The following is an 18,901-nucleotide window of genomic DNA, read 5'->3' on the forward strand; positions in this document are numbered from 1 at the left end:
GAGGGACAGTCTGCAACAGCTGAAGGGAAATGGGCCCTTCAAATCCCACCATGTATGCATCTGACAAAACAGAGCTTACTCGGAGCTGCCACCTGCTACATGGGACCCTGGGGACCCTGGGAGACTCAGTGGGGGCCCTCAGCCTAGAGAAGCTTGCCTCTAAGGGAGGGGCCACAACAGTCCAGAGGGCTCAGGGAAAGCAGCCAGCCCGGGATGCTGAGGGTCCCTGCAGAGGGCACCTCCCTGCATCCTAGGGCTCTGCAGAAGTCAGGGTGATGATGAAGGAAAGGCCACTTCCTCAGTGAGGACAGCCTGGCAGTCGCTGGGCATGCCTACCTGCAGTGATCACCTGCCATTTTTGCCTACATCTTGTGACAGTCCCTGGTTTTTCTTGGGGAACAAGGGTTGCATCAGGGTCCATCCTCAATGTCAGGAGGAGCACATGGCCCAGCTTGCCAGTAGGCCCAGGTATACTCCTGGCCACAGTGATGGTTTAGGGGTTGGCATGGGGCTCCAGCACTTTGGTGGGGCTACTGGGAGAGAGGCTCTCTCTCTTTCCACTGACTTGCAGCTGGGAAGACCACCCATGGGGGAGTCTGCCTGAGAACAGCCACCCGGAGGATGGCAGGGCTAAGCCTGGAGGACAGTGGCTGGGTTCTGGGATTGAGCCATGCCTCCAACATAGCACCACCTCTGAGCTTTCAGGCATGTGGGTCAACTGAGCAAGGTTCTGTCTTGTCACCTGCATCTGAGACTTTGACTCCTCTATTTCTCTGTAAGTAGAGGGGGTGTCTGGAGCTCACGGGGCTTTGCTCCCGCATGCCTTCTGCAATGACAGCAGTGGGCATGGGCCGGTCACAGACTGGGATGGCAAAGACCTTTCCTTGGAGCAGTTCCCAGCCAGGAGTGTCCTGAGGGTGGACACCCCTGGGATTCAGATCTTAGTGCAGGGAGTGGAGAGGCTGCTGGGGCACAGTAGGAGGTGAGAGGGGTAGAGGATGAGGACTTGCTGCTCAGATTGGGAAGGGCAGGGAGCCTTCCTGAAGTACCCAGCACAAGCGGCAGAATAAAGGAATGCCACTGTGGGCTGACGTAGAGATGGAGGGCGACCTGTGGCCCAGAGGGACAGAGGGAAGGGAGGCACAGGCGGCTGGTGGAAGGCGAGTGCAGAGGAGGCCTAATGCCACGCTAAGGGGGGACTGTGGCTGCATTTTCCTGAGTCTTAGTGCCTGGAGTGACTGTGCCCATGGCGAGGGTGGGCTGGACACAAGTGGCTAGTTAGCAGGGGTCATAGCAGCCACAGGAATTAACTGCTTACCAAGCAGAGAGGTGCTGGAAGATGTCACCTGAAGAACTGATGCATTTAACAATCCCCACACAAACACCAATACCAACCTCCAGGCCTTAGTCTGTGCCTGGTCTACCAGTGACGGTCTGCAGCCCTCGTGCACAGGAATGGAAAGCCATTCAAACTTATTGACAGCTACAAGGGCGGACACATCTCATGCGCATTTTCTCATTTACCCATCATAACCCCCAAGGCAGGGCCTCTCCTCTTTTTACACGTGGAGGAGAGCTGAGGTCCAGAGCGCATCTTTAACCACTCCAAAGTGGGGTCAAGCCAACACTGGGACTTCTGGACCCTTAGCTCAGGGCCCTTAGCTCAGGGCCAGGTGGAACAGGTGGACATTAGGTGAACTGTCTGCGGCTAGATGGCCTGGGTTCAGATCTCAGCTCTGGGGTTCAAGCAGCTGTGTGACTCTGGGCATGTTCCTTTACCTCTCTGTGCTCTGCTCCCTCATTTGTAAATGGGGACTTCATCATTATAGCTCGCTCACTCCAGGTCTCACAGCAAGTACAGAGGTGGGCTTTCAATGCTCACTCCTGACCATGAGCCCTTCTCTCCCATGCCAAGTGACAAGCGAAAAGTGCTGCAAGGAAATGTGACCAAAAGTCCCCTGCGTGTCACTGGAGTGAGGGGATAATGGGTGATTTTTCCGTCAGATTGTTAAGCTCTGTCACTAAAGTGACCATGTGACTTTTATGAGTGAGAACTGGCTTACAATGTGCTTGTGATACCTGGATATTTGTGATTAGCCCCATCCAGAGCTGACCCACCCCAAGGATGGGAGACTGGATGCGTTGAGCCCTGCCAGGAAGGCCTGGGGTACAAGCAACAGCCTGCATCTGTGATGATGCTATGCCGTGGACAGCAGAGCTCCTGGGACATGCAGGTGGTGACACCAACCTTTGAACCCCAAACAAATGCCCAGATAAGAGGCTGCTCACCTTACCGAGGCCCCTGGAGCCATGGGTCCCCAACTCACTACCAGGCAGCACTGGCACACTCAGCCCAGGGCTGGGTCCTATGTAGGCCATGGGTGGTTCCCTGGGGACAGGCCCAGGGATGGCCCTGGCTGCCTGAGCAAGCCAGTAGCCACCATAGCTTGCCAAGTGCCATACTAAACTCAGCTGGCTCTGTAGCTGGATGATAAGGTCTGGGGGGAGGACAAGGCAAGAGTGAGGTGAGCCCAGAGCCCACATGTTGGGTGCCAGGCCCCATGCCTGCCCCCGCCTGCCCAGCTCCATGCATCCTGGAGTTCTACCCTTCACTGGCAACCCATTCTCTTGAGGCGTAAAGAGCTGGGGCTCTGCAGCCAGACCCACAGGGTCCAAACCCTAGCTCTTCCGCCATGTACCAGCCACATGACCTTGTGCAAGTTATGTGACTTCTCAGGGCCTCGCTTTGACATCTGTGTGGTGGAGACCAAGTAAGACACTGTTTGTACAGTACTTAGCCTTGGGACTGCTCTGTTCATGGTTCCTATGGGTGCATTGACTGCTGCTACTGTTACCGTTACCACTCTCACCACTCCACTCCTCAGGCACAACTGCTGACGAGAAGGAACCCAGGAAAAGCCCAGAGGTTCCATGCAGATGACATCTACAGCAGCAGCTGCAAACATCTGGCAATGTCTGAGAAGTTTTTCATTGTCACAGTTTTCCACTGGGGATCGGGGGGGCTATGCTACTGCAACTTAGCGAGAAGAGGCCGGGGTGTTCATAAACACCCTACAGCACACAGGGCAGGCCCCAAACAAAGAATGATCCAGCCAGAATGTCAATAGCACCTAGGTGGAGAAACCCTGTCTAGACAAAGGCCAGATGCCAAGCACAGAGTTCCAGGCTTTTCAGTGTGAACTCTTCCTCACCTGCTCCCCATCCCAGCCAAGGACTATCCCCAGGGCCTCAACTCTGGTTGATTCCACAAAAGACTTCGGGGGGAAAAAAAGTTACATTGCTTTAAAAACCTGCTACTGTTAAAAACTATTTTAAACAAACCAAACTAAATTAGTTAATAACATATAAAACATTTAGAACAATGTCCTGCACACTGTAGTAAGCAGTGAGTATTAGTTTCTATTATTAGTGACTATTCCTAGGACATGCCCCTTTCCAGGTGCCTCAGCACACTCTGCTCCTCTGTCCTGAATGCCCTTCCTCCCTTTTCTAGCTAGTCCTCACCTTCAGGACTAGCTCAAGCCCACCGCATCTGTGAGACCTCCCATCCCCACTCTGGAAGGGAACACTCACTCTGTCCTCTCTGTCCCCACAGTCCTTAGGGCCCCTGCCATGGTGCTGGTTACTTCCTGTAGTCATCGCTACCCCTGGGGAGGGACCTAAGGCCAATCCTCTCTGCTCAGGTCTGATGCTAGTCACAGAGAGGGGGCCACAGCTGGAACAGAGGGGGTAGGGAAGGAAGGGAGAAGGCTTGGGGGAAGTAGCAGCCCCCCCCCCCAGGCCCTGGCTTAGCCTTATGCGGCTGTGGGGGAGGGGCGGGATGTCCCTGGCTTTGCCCCACTGCTGCCAGACCAGAACCTTAACCCTGACTTCCAAAGGGATCTGCTGGTGCTCCTCTTCCACACAGGCCACAGAGGCATCCCACGTGGGATATGGTTGAGTGGTGATGTGACCAGTGACTGTGGGGCCCCTGCACTCCACACAGGTATCTCTGGGCCATGGGCTATGTCTCGATCAACCCACTGAACCTCCTCACAGCCACCTTCACCAGTGGTGAAACCTAGCATCACCCACGATTGGCAAAGCGAAGTCACGCGTGTCCTCACAGGGTGCACTAAGAAGCACATGAGATCACCTCTGCAGGACTCCATCCAAACATGCACAACCTAAACCCAATCACGAAGAAATGTCAGACAGACCCAGAGTGCACTGGAAAACCACCGGCCTGGATTCAAAAACACCAGTGTCATGAACTAAGGAGACCTGGCAACTAAGCACAGGTGCCATCCTTCACTGAATCCCGATCAGGGGAAAATGTTTTAAAAGGCATTATTGGGACAATTGGGGGGCCCTGAAAATGGAGCATATGTTAGATAATACATATCAGTGTTAAATTTCTACAGCAATAATTGCATTAGCGTTCCGTAGGAGCATGTCCTTTTTCCTAAGTGACATGCTGGAGGAGGCAGGCATGACTAGTACACAACTGATGTCAATGGCTTGGTGCACACACACAGAAAGCAGGTGTGACAGCATGTTGGCAGGTGACAAAGCCAAGTGAGAGTGTTCGATGAAATATACCTTCCACTCTTCTGTACATTTGAAGTTATTCAAAAAGCTCGGAGAGTAAACCTACTTACAGATGAGGACACAAGGACTCAGGTTAAGAATCTGGCCAGGATTCCAGCTCAGGTCTGGCTGACTCCAGAGCTCTGTTCTTTGACAGTGCCTTGCTTCCAATACCCCAGAGTGGGCAGAAAATGCCAAGTGTGTATGATGCCAGCCCTGCCAGTATCTTTCAGTAAAAGTCAATTTGGTCCTAGCAGGGGCTACTTCTGAGGCAGCTGGCTATGGACTCTAATAAAATCCTGCGGACAGGTTATTGGGGTTGCCCAAGAATCTGCTCCAAACAGAGTCTATAATTGCAAGTGAGTGATTGGGTGGGTGGGGAGAACACATTTTAAATGAAAATCAATCTCATTTCAAACTCCAGAAGGAACACACAGCCTAATGGCCCATTGTTCAAGGACCTATTTATGGGAACACAACAATACCCAAACCTCAGGGTTCTTTGCGTCCCCTCCCGTTGGCACCAAGACAAGTTTTCACTTTTTCTCTTTGCTGGGCTCCCAGAAGCCTCTCAGTTGAACGGTGTTGTGGGAAATGCCCACTTCCATCCGGGACTCCAGTGGCTGCTGGGCGGGCATTCAGCTCCTCTGAGCCTTGGTGTACCCTACAGGGAAATGGGAGGATGGCCTCCTCCTAAAGGCCACAGCAGGAGGAAGAGGCAGCACTTCAAGGAACTGGCACCAAAACAGAGGCCACACTCAGTGGCCCAAGTTTCAGAATTGGAAGATTTCATGTAAAAATCTAGATTTCTAGTCTTTCTTGAAAATCTAAAGGATCTGACGACACTGTGGTTGTGCTGCAGCCCCGCAACACTGGGTATGGAGCTGAGAACTGGCTACCCCTCAGACGGGGCTGGGCTTCAAGCACGTCAACAGGAAGGTTCAGGAAGTGGACAGCACCGCACCTGCACAGCACCTGCACTGCACCAGGTGTCCTTGTGCACTGGTTCCGTCCTCACACCCTCTTCCCCAGATGAACACTGAGAGCTCGGAAGGCAGTGAGCTGGCTCAGACACCTTCAGAATGGGCTGGGAACGTGCACGAGCTAGGGGAAGAGGCCCTGACGAAGCAGCCAAGCTACTGCATCCACAGATTGACTGCAACACAGGCAGTTGTTGTTGCTCAAACTCTTCTTTCTTAAAACAAAACACAGAAAACTTCATTTCTTGTTTGTATGGGCCATGCTTTTGTACCAAATGCAACCGTCCATCTGCCGTGATGGGCTGCTGGCCTTTGTGCAGAGGACCATACCCAGGCCTAGGCTGGGGTGGTGCCATCCTGAGAGCAGCAGGCCACATGTGGGCATAAAATTTGCTCTGTGCAGTCCTGGAGGCTCAGCTCTTCTGGCTGGTGGTGGCAGGAAGAATCATCAAACAGATGCAGGAGGCTGGTTTTCAGCAGAGCCCTAGCCCTGCTTAGCCTCAGGAGAAACCAGCCCTCCCGACACCTTGACCTCAGACCTCCAGCCTCTAGAATTGAGACAGTAAATGCCCATGTTTAAACCCCCATCCATGGTACTTGTTATGGTGACCCAGGCTGACTAGTATACCAACAAAACTGTAAGCACCAGGAGAACAGGGGTATGTGTGGGCAGTTGCTCACCGTGGTCTTTCTAGAACCTAGCACAGGGATGACACATGATGGAGGCTCAAAAACATACTGTTGAATATGAGACCCTGCTGTGAGCTCCCTGAGAGCAGAAACTGTGTCTTTGAGCTGTGTGCCCAGAACCTAGCACTGTGTCTGACACCAGAAAAAATGCTGCCATCCAGAAGGGCAGGTACTTGGTAGAGAAAGGCTGGCTAATGGGAGGGTGACTGAGCGAGTGCCAGGCCTGATGGAAAAGGAAAGATCAGCAGGAGGCTGCCCCTGCCAGAGCCCGCCTGCCTGTCTCCAACCTTGAGAGTCAGGGATGGAGGCTGGGCTCAACCACAGCTCCCCCTCCTCCCTCATGCCTCAGGATGGCTGCCTGGGCACTGGTGTTGGTTTGGTTTCCTCCTCTGCAGAACTCAGTGATGAAAGCCTGGCCTCCTGGGATGCTGGCAGGATTGAGTGGTCTGCCTACGTGAGGGCATGATGCCCAGCACAGGGCACGTGTGCAGGAACAGCAACTGGCTGTATGGCTGTCATCGTCTCAGCCCTGAGCCCTGCCTGTGCCTCCTGGGGTGGCTGTAGGCCCTCATGCTGTGGACCAATCACTTGCACAAGCAAAGTGGGGCATCTAGGAACATATTTATGATCTGGCTTCTGTTTTAATCAGGAGGGAAAGGTATAATCCTCACTTTTGACCAAATGCAACGTGCCTTCCAGGGTCAATAAACCAGAGGGTTCTGGTGGCACAGCCAAGCTCCACTTGAAACGTGGCTAGTTAATCTCCCATGGAGCAGCCTGGCGTGAAGGCAGCTCAGGGCTTTGGTGGCATCATTTCCCACTGCTCTATGGTGGGTGCAGGGCATTGGCGGAGGAGGAAGCAGAGCTCTCAGTGGACACGTGAGCTACCCCACCAAGGACAACACACAGTCCCAGCCACCATGTACGGAGCCCCTGCCACAGGTCAGATACTACGGGGCCCTTTACAGAGCTTATGTGATTTAATCCTCACACCTTCCCTAGAAAGCAGAATTATCAGCCGGGGATCGGCACTGAGCTCAGGCTCAGTGTGGAGACTGGCCTGCCCCAGTCAGAAGGGAACCTGGGCTTCGCTGGGACACCTTCCAAGTAACTGGGCCATTGGTCCCTGCAGCCTGGGCCAGGCCTGCCCTGTCCACCCTCCTAAGCTTGTGAGTGGTATACAGGAATGCTGCCCTGCTGGGTGGTGAGAACAGCACGCTCCTTCCCCAGCCAGTGCCCACAGCGTGCCCTCCCTGCCCACATTCTGGCTCACTCCTGGCCCTCCTCCAGCACCTAGACAGGTCTGGCATGGCAGGGGCTCATAACCAGTGATAAGACAGATGGGAGAGGTGGTGGGACACTGCTCTGAGTCCTGGGACACAAAGTGATGTTGTGTGCTTGCTGTTACAGAACCCGGGCTGACGGTGGTCTACTGGACCCCAGAGTCCTGGGAAAGGGCTAAGAGGGCTCAGAGAGAAGACCCTGCTGGCAGGGCCAGAGCTGCCCTCAGGAGCAGGCGCACAGTGCCCATTCCTCCCAGTGGCCACTCAGCTTGGTCTCCCTAGGGACCAATGAGGCAGAGACTCTGGCCCATTCACCCTCTAACTATGTAGCTGTGAGCAAGGAGCCTCAGTTTCCTCACCTGTGGAATGGGACAATGTGTTGTGCAGGCCGTGGAGAGCTGAATTAAATGGTGGTGGTGTGGGGCGGCAGCTCTGGGCCAGGGCTTGGGAGACATCCCTGCTTCCCCAGTCCCTGCTCTCTCAGCAGTGCTGTCGAACCTGGGGTGCAGGTGTACCTCCACAGAGGAGGCAAGAGAGCAGGAGCTGGAAGAGGCCCTGAGAAGAGGCAACGCAGGGACTCCCACACCCACCGGGCAGAGCAGGGAGCCAGGGTCAGGCCTGGGACTCCCTATCCTGTGGCGTTCCCCACTGTCCCCTCCTTTCTCTGCCACTGGCTGTGCTGGGTTGGACTGGCCTCGGCCACGGGGTTCTGGAGAACATCAAACACCTGATTCTCACTCTCCACACAGGCCTCCTTCTCCCCTCCCTCCCTTCCTGCTCAGAAGGCTACTTCTCGGGAAGTCTGTCCTGACCCTCCCCGCCCTGGCCATGCATCCCCACAGCCACTAGCCACTGGCCACGCTGACTGTGAACTGCTGACTGTGCCTCTGCCTTTCCCACAGGGAAGTGTCTACAGCAGGACTGTGCCGAAATGACCTCAGCATCCCCAGCCTCAAGCTCTGACCCTCAGCTGGAGTTTGCTGAGCTGGATGGACTGACAAACCCTCATTTTAAAGAGAAGGAAAGCAGAACCCCCCAAGCCACGCCACTAGGCAATGCCATTCTGAGGGAGTGTGATGATGTGAGGCCCGGCTGTGTTGGAGGGGTTCTGGGCCACCCATGGCAAGCTAAGCACCAGGCCACTTGGCCTCCACTGTGCCGCTGCAGAAAGCAGAGTGGAGTGGCCTTCGTGGACCTGGGCTCATTCACTTGTTTATTCCAGTCCAAGCTATTCCACCAAATCCCACCCCCTTTGGCTTGGCAGACAGTGACTGGGATAGTGTGGAGTCAGTGGACCTTGAACTCCTGGGCGTGGGCACAGAGGGGCAGAAGCTGAAGCCAGGATGGTCTAGGGACCCTCCTCAGAACCCCCTTCAGAGGTGGACAGCAGAGGCTCTCCTGACTCCAGCCACTCTCCCCAGCGACCTTCTGGCAGCCATCTCAGGCCCTCAACCCAGGGACCTGCCAAGCAGAATAACCACAACCGTCTCCTTCCCCATGTACCCTGAGGAATGGAGCTGCGCTTCAATTCCTCACCCCAGGCCTGCGTGTAAGGACACCAAGGCTTAGGGAGAGTCTCATGCAGAGTGGTTGGTGAAGAGCAAGGTGAGCTGGGTTTGAATCCCAGCTCTGATGCTCGCTGCCTGTGAACTGTCTGTGTGATGCTGGGCACGCTGCACTGCCTACGCTCTGAGCCTCAGTCTCCTCATCGGCAAAATGGGATGACCCGAGGCTGGGATTGCTGGGACAATGCATGCATCTGTAGCTGCCCACCATTTGGGGGCTCACAATTACTCCTCCTCTTGAGCACAGGCCCATCCCGATGAGTAGTGAACATAAGTCCCTTCTGGGTCCTAGCTGCAAGCACAATTCCACAAATTTATTTTTTTCTTTTCTCATCTGCCTAGAGTCCATTAAGTCATGAAGAGTAATAATTTAAAAGGTTGTTAAAAATCACCAAAAGCTGATAATCCTAAATGAAAATGAGCAGGACCCAAGACCTCCATCTCAGGGTCTGAGTGAGAACTCTGGTTACCTCACAACAGAACTGGGTTCCTGCTGCACAGTTGAAGCACTGGCCTCCTGGCCATGGGGCAGGACCCACTGACATGACGAGGCCATCGTGAGGCCTTTGGGGGCCATGTTCTCAGCCATTGCTCCTCTGGCTGGTGCAAGGGACGTGCTTGCAGATCTGTTGCCATCAGCTTGGTTTGCTGTCAGTGGCGTGGTGGCCAGTGAGGAGTGGTGACGCACCTGTGTGAGTGCTGCTGGGACTTGTGGTTTCCTGGGGATGAGGCCCCTGCAGCTAATGCAGACACATGTGAGCCTCCCCAAACTGGCAGGTTAGGAGCCTCAGGGGAGATGGGCCATGTACCATGAATTTGGGCCATTCAAAAACCTTGCCACCTCCTAGCAAGGCACACATAACAACGCTACTGGTAACTTTAGATTTATGGGACATTGTTTCAGAAGATAAAGCTGTAGGCATAAGTTCACCTTCTCTCCTATAGCGAATGAGAAGTGATTTACAGTTGTCATTAGGAATGAGTCCATTCAGCTTCTTGCCTGACTCTTCTTTAACTGGAAGTCATCAAGGTGTTCTTTCCCCCCCTGCAAAGTGGGAACAGAAAGGGCTAACAGGAGCTGTTGTCCCACCCCACCGTTCAGGTTGCCCCTCCGAGCGGCAGGGCAGAGACTTGCCAAGGTGAGCTGCGGGAGCCCACACTGGACCACTGGACCATCTGACTTCACACACTCTCTTGGACAAGGGGGCTTCTGAAATCACCGTGTGGGCCCATTTGCAGACAAGACTGCTCTCTAGGGACAGGAAGCAGGGGCTGAAAAGGGCAGAGCACAGTTGCACACTCAGACCGTGGGCAGGACCCTCAGGCTGCCTGGGTCCCATGTATGAGATGGCGGTAACAAGACCCATCTCCACCACGCAGGCCTGAGGAAGCATGAGTGATGCTACAACAGACAGATGCCTCGTCTATGCCCAGCACCTTTCTCCAGCTACTCTCTCTCCACTGGCAAAACTACCCAGCGGCTTCCTATCCTCCCAGGCCTTGCAGATGGCAATGTCTTGGAAGCTGTGTAAATGTAGGACTTTTCAACCTTGAGGCCCTCTGAGACTTTCTGGGATGGCTCCTTGGGTGTCAGGAAGAATGGGGCCATTCCTCCAGCCCTTTGATTTCCAATAGTATCTTCTGCAAAATCAAGGGTCCTAGAGTCAGGACCATTGTCTCTGAGACCAGAGTCTACGACTACATAAAACATGCTGTTTGCATACTATGGTTCAGCTTTGACTTGTAAACATGAGGACCAGGTGTCCTCTCTAAAATTCAAGCAGAAGTTACAAGCCACTAGGGACCAAACCAGCCCAAAGGAATGTTTTGTTTAGTTCAGACAGTTTTAGTTTTTAATGAAGAGACTACATAAAACAGATGAGGTAAACTGAGACCCCAGGCCTACATTCCCATATAGCAGCAGCAGCTCTCCAGGTGGCTAGGGTTCCCACCGCTCCCTACCATGGCCACCTGGCCTCCTTAGCACCCACTTGGCCCTGCTGGCACTTGACCTTGCAACCAAGGTGAGAGGCCGATGGGAGGAACTAGAAGACTCTTCCGTCTGCCTTCCCAGCCCAGGTGGCCCTGCAGAGCCAGCAGTGAGGCCCAGGAGGTGCAGGGGAACCGAGCCTTGTGGACGAGCTGCTCCCTGCTCCGAGGAACCTCATGTTGTGCAACACCAAAACCCTGGGCTTCTGCGCTAGCCCTGCCTCTCCCCTTCACCTGGCACTGAGTGGCTCTGGCCCCTGGGGACTCTTTCACAAGTAGGCACTTTGAATGGTTAAAAGGGAGGAATCAGCAGGGAGTAGGGGTCAGAAGGATGGAAAGCAGAGGGTGGAATGAAGAAATCTGACCAGTGATATTTAATAAAAAGCTCAAAAGCCACAAACAAGAAGCAGACGGACTAAAAAGGCAACACTGACCTGACAAAGGAATGTGAAGTCCACCGACCTCAGCTGCGTCACTGTGTCCCTCCTCCCTGCACTCCCACCCCAGCACCTGGGAGCACGGCCCAAACAAGACTCCTCTGGGGGCTGGCCTGCTCTGGGAACACCCCAGCTCTGGGTTTGCCTCTGCAGAAGGGGAGCTGAGTAAGAGCCTAGAAATGCCCACCTGGATCTGCAGGGCCCAGAGCTGTTGAGGGAAGGATGAGTGCTTGGGGGTGCTCCTGCTGGGGACTGCCCCTAGGGGCCTTCGGTCAGCGGGAGGAATCCCGACTTCATTCCAGAAAGCTCACGCCAGTTTGGGCAGGGGCAGGCATGATGTCCTCGGGGACTGAGGTCAGGATGCTGGTCTGCCTGCTCATGCCTCTGCGTGTTCTCTGGAGCCCAGAGACGGGTGTTGTGGGCCCCAGTCCCTGGGGATAACCCACACCCAGACTGAGGGGACCCACGAGGGTTCCAGTGTGGCTGAGATGAGGACTCAGAGCTGCTGAGGAGCAGTGGAGAGGGTGGGACAGGACGGTGAAGCAGGCTTCACAGCTGAAGGCCACCCACAGGTGGGTTACTCTGCCTTCCCCGGCTCCAGCCCCAACCTGACAGAGGCCTTAGGGGGTGCAGTCTAATGGCGGGAGCCAAGTGACTCAGGGAAGCAAGGCCTCTGGTGACCACTGCCCTCACTCATGAGAGGGCAAATGTCACCTGTGGCCCTCTGACCGGGCTGTCAGGAGACTAGATGGTGCTCACTCCAGCCAGTGAGCTGCCGAGGTAGCTGGGATTTCTGTTTCCCAGCTAGAGCCAGGGCACCACCATATCTTTAAAAGATTTAACCCAAGAAGCCATAAACCAACATCACATTGCTCACCCACTCTAAACCTCCCATGGCTTTCCACCCCTCACAGAAGCAACCCAGAGTCCTGGAGCAATGCAGAGGAGAGTAACACGTCCATGTGGAATCAGGGGGTGGGTGGCAGGTATTCACTGTCAAATTCTCCAACTTTGCTGAATGTTTGAAAATTTCATAATGCAGTGTTGGGGGTAAGAGATAGTGGGTCATGCATGCAGTAGTGCACATATGAGCCCTAGCCTGCACCTTGCACACTGCCCGTTCAGCCTGCTCCTGCCAACAGACTGGCCCACGATGCACACTGAACTCATCATCTCAGGGCCTCTGCACTTGTTTCTCCCTGTCTCCGTGGAATGCTCTTCCTCTAGATATCTGTGTGGCTCCCTCCCTTCCTTCGGTCAACTGTTGTGTCAGAGAGGCCTTCCTGGGTCACACCTGATCACTCCCGTCCCCTTCTCCTGCTTTATCTTTCTAGGCAGCACATACTGCACCTGATGTATATTTATTTGGCATGTTTATTGTCTGTCCTATCCCACAACCATAAGCTCCCTATCTCTAGTACCAACATAATGCCTGGTATACTGCAGACCTCAATAAAATGCACAAGTGATGAAGGCAAGAACGCACTAAAGAAAACCAAGGGCTCTGCTTCCAACAGCAACTGCACACCCTTGACCCAGCCATGGACAAATCCCACATCAAGCCCAGTGGGAGGTCCCGAGCCTGGTGGTCAGTGCTACTCAAGAGAAGGTGACAACTCACATACCTGAAAACCCCCTGGTCCAAGGTGGTGTGCCAGGCCCTCGGTGGTCTCTCTCACCTCCTCTCCTCCTCCAAACCGCCACATAAGATCAATATTGTCATCAACCTCACCAAGAAACTGAGGATGAATCCAAGGTCACCCCAGGGGGTAAATGGTGGAGTGGGAACTCAAACTCTGACCTTGGCCCTGCTCAGACCAGATCTTTACACACCCAGATGCTTCCCAGGACCCACACTGGCTTCCCAGCCAGAGGCCATGACGACTTGTAGGCTCGGTCATCCTGTGCATCAGCAAAGGCAGGGTTAAGGACCCGGAGCTGAGGAACACTGCCTCGGCACCTTCTCTGCCTCTCTCTGTGTCCTGCACGGTGCCCCTTGAGCAGGAGGAAATCACTGCACTTACCGGGGATGTGGATCTTGAACTTGCCACTCTGGCCGAAGGCGCTGTCAATGACTCCCAGCTCCCCAGTGGACAGGTGCACCTTAAGCCCCACGAAGAGCTGGATGTTGGTCTCCTTTTTGAACAGGGAACGGCCAATCACGCTGTAGTCATCCATCGCCTGTCTCACACACCCAGCCATGGAGAGAGAGAGAAGGCATAAGTAGCACACACTGGCACAGCAGCGACGGCCACAGTTCTCCAGGGACAGCAGCCTGATTAGGCCCTGAGCATGGCCCCCTGCTGCACCCTCTAGCAACCCTGAGGGTAGCAGGGCAGAAACACGAGACCATCAACTACCACTGTGACGATAGGCCTAGACACAAGCCTGCTGTGAGTACTCTGCATAGGTCCATACCTCTGCCGAGGAGGTAGGTACTCTGTGACTGCAGTGGTAAGAGGGTCTCCTGAGGTGGTGACCCAGAGGAAGGCCCAGAGGCGAGGAAGAGAGGGCTGGTACTGGACAGCAGGACAGGGACGCTTCAGGTCCCCAGGAAGCACCTAGGTGTGGGGACCAAGAGAGGTCACAGGGTATAAGACAGTGGGAAGCTGCAGAGGGCCTTTCAGAGGAGGGTGCTGTGACCTGGTTTGTGGTTTGAGACTGCTCCAGCTGCCTCTGGAGAGTGGGTCAGTGGGGGCAGTAGCAGACACAGGACAGAGAGGAGGGGCCCTGGCTGGAGAGAACAGGATGGGTCCAGTTCCCTGCAGGTGCTTAAAAGGAAGTGTCCTCCAGTGGCAGCTGTTGCCTGCCACCTCTAGAGACCCAGCTAAGTCTCCAGTGTGGCTTTCTAGTCAGAAAGGGCTGTGGCAGCTCGGCCAGGCCCTAAGGCAATCAGCTCATACAGAGGGGCTGGGCCAACACCTGGCAGCATGGGCCTCAGGCATGCCCTGCAGGAACTGTGCACTTGAGAGTGGCCAGACTCAGTCCAGAAGGAAACAGGGCTTGAAGGAGGGGTAGAGCCAGAGTTAGGGAGAGGGTCCTGAGGGCCAGCCCAACACCGCCACCTGGAAAGCTGGCTGGTTTCAGATGATGCCGAGTGGCACTTCCCCCAGCTTTACAAACTCTGCACCCTGTTCCTGGTTACTTAAGTGAACATGGCCTGGGTCCACTAAACTAACTCTTTTCAAAAACTTACAGATGTTTCTTGTAAAAAAAAAAAAAAAATTCCGTTACCACTGTAAAAAGAAACCAATCATACTTGCTATAGACAGCAGGTAACCAAGAAAGGAAATACAACTAAAACAAAACAGCATGAAGCCCTTTGTCCATTCTACTCAGTGCTGCTTCCCATCAACAGCATCTTGCACAGAGTCAGGGCTCAGAAGACAGCTGGTGAGTCACTGAGCAGGAAAGAGCTGCACCTCTGTGTGCAAGAGAAAGAGGCATACATGCGTGCAGCACACACATGTGTGAAGACCAGCTCCCTCCTACATGACACCAGAAGGGCTACCTGAGAGTCACAGCTGTCTCAGAGCAGGGCCCCCTGGGTCCCACACACAGGCTCCACAGCAAATGGCTTCAGGGACAACTGTGGAGCACCCCCCCCCTCCCCATTTTTGTTCCTGTTTCCTGGAGCTGGTGCAAGGGTGGCAGTGAGGCCTGGGGTGCTGCCAGTGATGGGAGCCCCCACCGTGCCTGCCCTTCCTGAGGTCAAGACGCCAGGGGACTCCCAAGGCCCAGGCTACCCTCAGCCTCAGAATCATCGCATTTCTACCAAGGCTCCAAGATTTGGCCAAGGACCTCAGATGGATTGTTTAGAGAAGCAGAAACTGTCTCATTTACCCTAAAAACCTTTTAGAAAAACATATACTATTCTATTTGATTCATAGCACCAGATAAAAGGTACTTGCATTCCTCCTCTCCCTGGTGATTGATGAATCGGATACAAATAATGATAAGAGTAATAATTTCCACTTGCACAGCCCTTTATAGTTCACAAATCTCGGTCCCACACATGAACTCCTCCTCGTCCTTTAGGGCTCAGCTCCAGCAGAACTCCCCCAGGGCTGTTCCCGCCCCTCACGGGCTGGGGTCAGCATGGGCTCTCTGCCTTCCTGCCCAGCACTGCCCCTGTCGTGGACGCCCTGCCTCTAGCCCCACAGGGTGTCCAGGAAGGTCAGCTCAATGACCTGAATGGGGGTGCTCCCCTGACCTGCCCAGGAAGGACACGGAGAGTCACACAGGTAGATGCCCCAATCCCAAATGACACGGGGTGGCCCTTGCTCCTTTCCCAGGCTTTGCCTGCTTCTCCCCCCACAGAAGCAAGTTGCTCCCAGGCTTTCACAGGATCCTGTCCCCACACTCACCAGAACAATCTGCATGTGGAGCTGGATTCCCACCCTGACTGGGAGCCTGGGAGGGCAGGGCCTATACCTACTTGCGCTCTGAAGTCCAGTCTAGCACAAGTAGCAGGTGCTTGGATGTTCCACTGAACTGACCTGAAGGTTCTGGACTAGCCATTCCAGGCTCCTCATGACAGAAGGCACTCAGTGCCACCTCCTGTCCTGTCCAGAGCTCACCTCTGTGGCCAACTAGCCACCTGTCATCAGGAGAAAGGTAGCACCTTAGCCCCTTAGTCCAGTTGACCAGGCATGCCTGGGGTCTATAGAGTCCTCCCATCACCCCTGTCTGTGAGGGGTTTTCGTTCCCACTTTAGAGAGGTCAAAGCTGAGGCTCAGAGACAAGATTTGAGTGGGAAGCAGGCACCACGCGGGTCAGCAGCATGGCGCAAATCCAAGCCCTTTGCAAAGCTCATAGTGAAAGGTCAAAGAAGAGCAAAGGTGGTGGCTGACTTGGCTCCAGGCTGAAGCAATAGCCAGGCCCTTGCACTGCCCTTTGGAACTGGAGAAGTGGGCCCCAGGCCTCTGCTAGATTGTGGGGACAGGTCTGGCTGAGACACAAGACATGCCCTCTAGCATTGCAGGGGCCAAGGAATGGTAAAGGCACAGTCCTTGGGCCAGGAGTGTGCACACTGCTTAGAGAAACAGCTCATAGACAGCACCACTGCTACCCAATGGTAACACAGGCAGGGGTTCTACCAGGGCAGAAAGTTCTCAACAAGTTACTATTAACATCCTTCCTTTCTTCCTACATTTATTGAGTGCCTACTATACACCAGGCATGTATCTGTGAACAATCACACATCCTGGCAGAAGGTAAGAACTAGCATTCTCCCTCCATCCCTCAGCCTTCAGATGTCCAAGTTGCAGATAGCAGGAGTTCCCATCTGTGAGGGCCCCTGGTGCACACGGACCCAGAGAGGGCCTCATAAAGGCCTGTTCTTGCAGTGGCCCCCTACAGCTCACAGCCCACTCCTCCCTGCTCCTCTCCAACCTTCATCCTGTCCCTTCTGTCTTCAGAGCATGGATTGCTACCTGATTTTACGTCATGGTCTTATCTGTTCACTTGTTTATTGCTCCCAATGAGGACATGAGCTGCAAGAGGGCAGAAACGTCCCTCTCCTCCACAGCTGCATTCCCTGCTCCCTCCTGCCCGTGGTCTTTTGTTCTTTAACAGCTTGAGATGGAGCTGATATACAATAACTTGCACGCATTGAAAGTGGATGAGCTGAAGGATAGCTTTAGATCTATGTATATACTGTGAAACCATCACTGATCATGCTAATGAGCACGCCCATTGCTCCCTCCCTCCCTGCTGGTGGTCTTCTCTGGCTGTATGCAATGCTTGTCCCAGCTTTGTCCACCCAACCCTTCCAAGCTCAGCTAGGCATGCCCCGCTTCAGGTAGTCTCCCCTATACCGCAGGCACCTGCTCTCCCTTCTCCCTCACCCCAAACTAAGGCCGAGCCCCTCCTGTTCCGAGAGCCTGGCCACTCTGTCTCACCCCTGACAGCTCCCCCGTCTCCCTCACTGAGCTGGGAGCCCTTTGAGGAAAGGGGTTTGGTCTGCATGCCACACCTCACACGGCCCTGACCCACCACAGGTCCTGGTAAACAAGTACCCACTGAGACAATGGGACGATCACACCAGTTCTATACATGACATAGAGGGGGGAGACTGGTGAGCAAAGATGGCTCTTGGCTCTTTGGGGCTAAAAATAAATCACTCAAGTGGATGTGTCCTTGGGGGACACAATTCACCTGAGAGTGAGCTGACAGCCTAGCCCTGGGCCTAGTTCTTTCACGTCTTCATGGCAGAACACACTGACAGATCAAACCAGGCCCCAAATGTTGGTTGCCTCTCTCACTGAAACACAGCAGCCCATTGCTCAGCAGCATGGGGCCTGGAGGCTGGGTTGGCAGGTAGGCTGACTGTTAGCAACATGCCTTTCAGAAGACTTTTCATTGCAACTTCTCCTCTGCCCCCGCCTTCCTGTAGGTTATAAAATGTTAAAAGAGCTAAATGCCACAGAGACAGTGGAGGATCCATCTTTCCCCAAGTCAGCGTCTTGCAATGGGGGCAGACTAATTTTATTAACTTCAGGAGAACTTCAAAAAGCTTCAGGGCTTTCATGCCAGACAGAGATGACCCCAAGTTAGTTTAAGTGCTACATAAACAAAGGATGAGGGCCAGGGCAGCTGAAGTTCCCGCGCTTCTTGCTTGCCTTTCATCTGACCTAGTGGGACAGTGTGCAGGCTGGCCAGTCCCTGTAATCCCGCCGCTGTGCAGTGCAGCTCAGTTCACTGACCTACATTACAACAATATTGTTTTAAACATCCGGGATAAGGTGAGCAGTGAGTGGGCTTTTTTTTGACCTTCTGAGGAGAGGCCAGAGGGGCTCCCTCTTGCTGTCTGGCCTTGCAGTCCCACTGGGGCTGCAATGGCAGTTTAGGAAATATTTCAAGTTCAAAGGGAGCGTCTCTGTCACTCCTGTTCTCTTGTTTTATGGCTTGGCCAGAAGCACTGAGTGGGTACAATGTCCCCTCCTGCAGTTCCATTTGTGGGGGCAGGCACAGTGAGGGTGGGGAGCTGGACTTCAGCACACTGCCAGGAACCCTGTGTGGTCTCTGCAACATTGGTGTCTCCCCGCCTGCTAATGGCGTCACACTGTCATTTTACAGCAGCTAAGTGGATCATGCCTGGCATTGTGGGTGTGGCCACCGTGGGGGAGGGGAAGCTAGGGCACTGGAGGGATGCCAGCAGGCAAGCCCCGCCTCCCACAGGCTCTCCTGACCCATGCACCCTGCTTTTCCACCCCTGTCCCTGCAGCGGATGAAAGATGGGAGCATATCTGCAGCATACCATGATTGAGGCACCCCCAATCATTATTTAATCTTTAGAAAAGCCCTGCCAGGAACTGGAGACTCAGCAAAGTTAAATGGCCTGCCCAAAGTCACACAGCTAGGGA

The 18,901-nt window shown here is 54.2% G+C and overlaps 1 protein-coding gene across 1 annotated transcript in view; it reads right to left on the bottom strand.

Annotated features, from left to right (window-relative positions):
- The window catches only part of EEFSEC (eukaryotic elongation factor, selenocysteine-tRNA specific), a 243,194-nt gene that overhangs the window by 27,633 nt on the left and 196,660 nt on the right, over nucleotides 1-18,901 (bottom strand). Inside the window, exon 6 of the mRNA XM_063114567.1 lies at nucleotides 13,559-13,715. Within this exon, the coding sequence (XP_062970637.1) occupies nucleotides 13,559-13,715 (157 nt within the window). The remainder of the gene's footprint in view (nucleotides 1-13,558; nucleotides 13,716-18,901) is intronic.

This window comes from Cynocephalus volans, chromosome 11 (genome assembly GCF_027409185.1).
Source record: "Cynocephalus volans isolate mCynVol1 chromosome 11, mCynVol1.pri, whole genome shotgun sequence".
Taxonomy (NCBI): domain Eukaryota; kingdom Metazoa; phylum Chordata; class Mammalia; order Dermoptera; family Cynocephalidae; genus Cynocephalus; species Cynocephalus volans.